General features: G+C 47.5%; 1 protein-coding gene across 1 annotated transcript; it reads right to left on the reverse strand.

Annotated features, from left to right (window-relative positions):
* Window positions 1-3,866: 3,866 nt before the first annotated feature.
* LOC137226529 (ribonuclease 7-like) lies at window positions 3,867-4,947 on the reverse strand. The gene is made up of 2 exons (XM_067741559.1): window positions 4,899-4,947; window positions 3,867-4,341 (listed from the first exon to the last, which is right to left on the reverse strand). The coding sequence occupies exon 2, from the start codon at window positions 4,335-4,337 to the stop codon at window positions 3,867-3,869; it is 471 nt and encodes a 156-aa protein (XP_067597660.1). The 5' UTR covers window positions 4,338-4,341; window positions 4,899-4,947.
* Between the last annotated feature and the right edge of the window lie 557 nt (window positions 4,948-5,504).

Genomic DNA, 5,504 nt, shown 5'->3' on the forward strand with positions numbered 1-5,504 from the left:
TGTCTATGGGTCATTTTCTTCAGAGTCTGGAGACTTTGGGGAACTCGGGTCATGTAGAAAGGTATCCTACCTAGGCTATCTCAGATAGTCTCACTCCTAGAAAGCTAGTTCACACCAGCTCCAGTTCTTGGGTTACTTTCTGTACAGGACTCTGTTTCTGCTCCTTAGATCCAGGTCGAAACAATTCTCTTTAGAGCCATCTACACAAGGCTGGGCAATGCTCCCCTAGACACCCTCCTCCCCCACTCCAAGCTCCCACCCCCAGCAACAGAAATCTCATAACTAATCAGTCTCCTTTTCCCATTTTTCAATCTTTAAGTAGGAATGTATCAAGACGCAGCCTTGGTAACTGGCGCAAACCTGTTACTCGTTTTGAACCTCAGCTTCAGCCTTTGAAAGGCCGAATAGCCAAATGCTTATTTCAACATAATTCCTGGCATCCCTGAACTTGGCTGTGATCAGGATCATGTGAAGGAATGGGTGACTGTCAAATCTAATCTGTTAAAGCATCTGTATGAAAACAAGGCAGGTCATTTGGGTTCATTGTTAATATCTGAATAATAATCTCTTTCAGATATTGGTGAGTACTCTGAATGTGACTGGAAGTGAAATTCTCCTTATGAACTTTAAAAATGTTGAAATCCTATCAGTCAGGGGAAATATAAATGCATATTTATTATTTTAAGAAAAATGTTGTAATAATTAATGGTTGTAAAAGCTTATACTACATATAAATTTTATGAAGAATTTTCACATAGTTAAATAGGAAAATTAGTTGACAGTTATACAACTAATAGAAGAACATGGATTAGCTGGATAACTTTAGGAAAAAAACCTTATATACTTTTTGAACCAAAAATATTTACAACAATTTAATAATTAGCACAACTACTATTTAATTTAACAAATAGTACAAAGCAGAACAATAGAAATTAGATTAGATCATGAGTCCATGATTTCATTCTATTATAATCTTTGTGAATTGATATATTAGCATTTCTCATGTTAAACAAACTAATCCTTAAAAACTGTACTTTTTTAGGAAGATTTTTAAATTGAGGTATAATTTGCTTACAGTAAAGTACACAAATCTTAAGTGTACAGCTCAATGAGTTTTCACAAAGTAAACATATCTAGAGCAAGAATAGAACATCTCCAGCTTACCTCTTACACCTTGCCAGTTAGCACTTCCCAAGGTTACCCCTATTCTGACCGCTATCACCACACCATAGATTGCTTTAGAATTATGTTTAATGTTAAGTTATTTAATACTATTTAGATCATGAGTATTTCAAGAAAAAGCCATATTTGGAAATTCTTCTTATTTCGAGAGGATACATTAAAAGCATAATTTTAGGGCTTCCCTGGTGGCGCAGTGGTTGAGAGTCCGCCTGCCGATGCAGGGGACACGGGTTCGTGCCCCGGTCCGGGAGGATCCCACATGCCGCGGAGCGGCTGGGCCCGTGAACCATGGCCGCTGAGCCTGCGTGTCCAGAGCCTGTGCTCCGCAACGGGAGAGGCCACAACACTGAGAGGCCCGTGTACCGCAAAAAAAAAAAAAAGCATAATTTTAGCCACTTAAAAAGTTTGTGAGGAGGATGTCTCCAAAACCATAACACCCATAAGAAATATCATCAATAAAGAATTAAAAAAAGAGTTGTGAAGAAAGAATAAAGTGAAAAGAAAAATCAGCTACCCCTAAGAGACTTGGTTTTCTATGCACCTCAGTTGAAAATCATGTATTTAGAATGATAAATGCCCAGTACAGTGACCACAGGATATATAGATTTTACATTCAGTCATTTGGCATTTGACTATAAAGTATATTTATTGTCCCTCTACTTTCAAGACTCATCAACGTATTGACCCCTCACTCTGCTTGAATTGAATTGTTCAATGCTCTGCTCCCCTTTCTTTTCATCATCCCTTCCCTACCTTCTCTCCTCACCATCTCAAACCACCCAGCCCACCTAGCAGGACTCTGCCTGCAGACTTATTCTCCAGCCTACTCATAAACATCATTCTAGCAGAAGAAAGACCTCAAGAAGAATTGAATGGGGTATTTGCCAAAGGGGTATCTGCGTGTTTGCCAAAGGTGAATATGACTGGACAGGGCTATTGCTACTGTTACCTACAGCTAGCTATCATTATTGAATGCTTATCAGTGCCTGGGTTTGACTAAGGCCTCATAAATGTCATTTCTAAATCTTCCTGAAATCCTGTTGGGTAGGTAGTATTACTCCCATACATGGAAACATAGTTGCAAAGAGGTGCAGTTTTCTTGAGGTCATGTAGCCACAAAGGACTGAGCCAAGATTTACACCCAATGGTATCTGGCTCCAAAGCTTACTCTGACTCTGGTAAGGCATAAGGGAGCGCTGGAGTGTGGGAGAGGGATAGGTAGAGAGTAGACTCCACAGCTGGGAAGGGAAGGTCTAACAAGGTAGTATTTGGGTGCTCAAGTAGGGTGGGCGTGGGGCGGGCATGGGGCTTAGTGCAGTTTGTCTGAGACTGAGATTAAGGAAGAGAGAAAGGGCTGGAGATGGTCAAGGCTGCAGGCAATGCTGGGTGTGGGCTAGGAGTGGGAAGCTATCAGGACCGAGTCTACATAAAGCCATAGCTTCTCCAGTTCTGCTCACCAGGAAGGGAGAAGTGGTGTCTGCAGCCGGGGTTTGGAGGGGTGGGGGGGAGGACGGGGAGATGGCATTTCCACATCTCAACCCCTCTGGCCTGGGCGGATTGCCAGAGCAGAGAGCCAGGGAAGCACCAAGGCAGGAGAGATCATTTATCGGGAGGAAGGAAGCTCTGGCAGCTCCCACCAGCTTGTTTGTGACAAGCGGGCACTGGGCCACGAAGTCCCTTGAGGTCAAGGGAAATGTGATCCCGGAGCAGGGGGATGAAGTTGGGACACTCCCCTGACACTGTGCCTTCAGGGCTATAGGCAATCAAGCTAGAGCCAGGCCCAGGGCCCCGGAAGAAAGAGCAGTGGACTAGAGAAGGGGGACGGCAGAGAGGTGGGGTGGGGCAGAGAGAGAGAGAGAATTAGGATCCTTGGAGCAGCTCATAAACAGTCCCTTGGCTAGAGCGGTAATGACCTTTACTGCAGCCAACATGGGGCAACTGGCTCTTCAGAGCTCTCGGGACATTGTTTCACGGGGGAGATCTTACCTGGTTCCCCTGTGGTCCCTGCAGAGCACTCTCCTTTTCCACCCAGCGGTAAAGTAGAAAGTGCGCTTTCTACTTTAAAGTCCAGCTGCTGCTACTAACCAAGCTGACAAGCTCTTTAATTAACAACTCTTTCTGCAATCTCAACGTCCTCATCCCTAAAGAAGATGAGTAATCCTAGTCATGTCTATCTCACAAGAGAGTCACGTGGACACACTGTGAAAAGCGTGAAATGCTATGTAAATCTGAAGTGGTGCTGCTTTGTCTTCTTCCCTTCAGGCCACCTCCCTGCCCACAAGCCACGTCACTGCCAATCAGAGCTGGGGAAGAGGCCTAATTTAGAAATAGGAGTGGCTCTCGCCATAAATCCCCTACACTCCTTTTCCATTTCTTTCCTCCTCTCGTCATGCTGCCGTGAGAAGATGGGGTAGGGGAAAGATGTAGGAGGCACAGACCAAGGAACCCACACCCCTAAGCTAATGAAAAAACAGCAATGAAAAGTTGAGAGATCGCCATCTCTTCTGGAGTTTAGCCTACTCATGTATCACCTCAACTCCCCACAGTCCCACCCTCTCAGAGGAGCCTGAGCTAGGAAGGGCCCCAAGAGATGTCAGAAGAGAACCTTCTGGGCTGAGGAGGAGTGGTCCAGAGGCCTGCAGAGGGATTTAAGGAGCGGCCCAAGCACGCGGCTGGCTGGAAATCTAAAGGACATCGTCCAGGTGGACAGGAACCAGCTTGAATTTCCTAGAGTCCCCTTTCTGGGGAGGGTCACAGGCCACGATGTAAGGAGCATTCAGTTGCTTCTCCTTGTACCTGCAGTCTGGGTACCTCCCTGAGGTGAGGTTACACATGGTCAGGGATACAGGCTTCTGGCTCCGGTGGCAGTTTTTACGGCCTCTCTTGCAGGTTATGTTGGGCGTCTGACAAGTGGCGGCCACACCGGAGAAGGATTCATGCACGAAGGTGTTGAGGTCTTTGCAGCGATTGGAGTACTTGTTGATGTTTTGCATCGCCGTGTTGCATCTCTGAGGCCTGGGCTGCACGTGCTGAGTTTCAAACCACCGAGCTGAGGTCATGTTTCCGGGCTTGGCACCGACTGGGTCGTCGGCCATCCACAGGCCCAGCAGCAGGAACAGCAGCAGAGGGCAGAATCCTGCTCTGGCTGGTACCATCTCTCTTAGGGGGAACAGTCAGAAAGGAGGGCTGGGGTCTCTGGGCACAGAGGAGGTGGAAATTAGCCTTGCTAAACCTGCTCCTTCTAGCTAATCACCATCTCCCTCCCCTGCTGTCTCCTTCCTCCCTCACCCTGTGTCTTTCCCCTCCCTTCCCCTCCCTGTGCCCCAAACCACTAAGACCCCACCCCCTAACCCTAGGGCTCCATCCCCCTCACCCTGAATCCCTATCCTCCTTCATTCTGTCCCTCATGCCTCCCACTCCTTGCTCTATCTCCTCTCCCTCAGGTCCATCCCTCTGTGTCCCCATGTCCCTATGTCCTTATTCCTTTCTCTTTGTCTCACGCCCTCCATGACCCCATCCCCATCTCCTCCATAGCCCCATTTTGTGCCTCCAACCCTCAGTATCTCTCTCCTCTCTCCCCTGTGTGTATACTCACCCCCTCCACATTGAGTCCCTCCTTTGTCCACCTTGTCACTCACCTGAGTATACTGTTCTCTGGCCAGAACCCATCCCTTCCCTGTCCTCTCTCCTCACTCACGTCCCACCACAGGCCTTACCTCCTCCCCAAATCCTCGTGTTGTGGCTTCTCCTCACCGGGACTCACCTGCCTTCCGCTGGGCCTCAGATCTCTGAGGGCCTCTTCTCACCACCGAACTCCTTAAGAGCTGGCCTGGCTTGTGGTGCTTCTGTTTGGGGGCAGGCTGGGGAGTAGCCGTGGATCAGGAAATGAATCAGGTTCATGCCTCTTCACTTACGTGTCCCAAGTAAGTGGATATCTGTGGAGCTGGTACATCTGCCTAAACATCTTCAGCAGTGAGGATGCCTGAAGCCTGAATCCTCACACTCAAAGGCTAGACCTGGTCCCTAGCCACATGGTTCTAATGACTAGTAATGCACCTGACTCAGGTGTCAACCCCGAATGAGAGCTGTCATTTATCATCTCCTATATACACCTCTGGTTCTGATTCTGGGAAGAGCCAATCACTGTGGTGGTAAGGATTGCTTTTTCTGATCCGAGATAAAGATGGAATAGCCTAGAAAGTTACTTCCTGTCATCAGGACTTACTGCTGAGCTTTTGGAGGAGATGGAGGAGACAGGGAAGTGGACCAATCACCAGAGTCACAAGGCGCAGCACCATCCCACCTCAGCTATTCTACAATGA

This window comes from Pseudorca crassidens, chromosome 1 (genome assembly GCF_039906515.1).
Source record: "Pseudorca crassidens isolate mPseCra1 chromosome 1, mPseCra1.hap1, whole genome shotgun sequence".
Classification (NCBI taxonomy): domain Eukaryota; kingdom Metazoa; phylum Chordata; class Mammalia; order Artiodactyla; family Delphinidae; genus Pseudorca; species Pseudorca crassidens.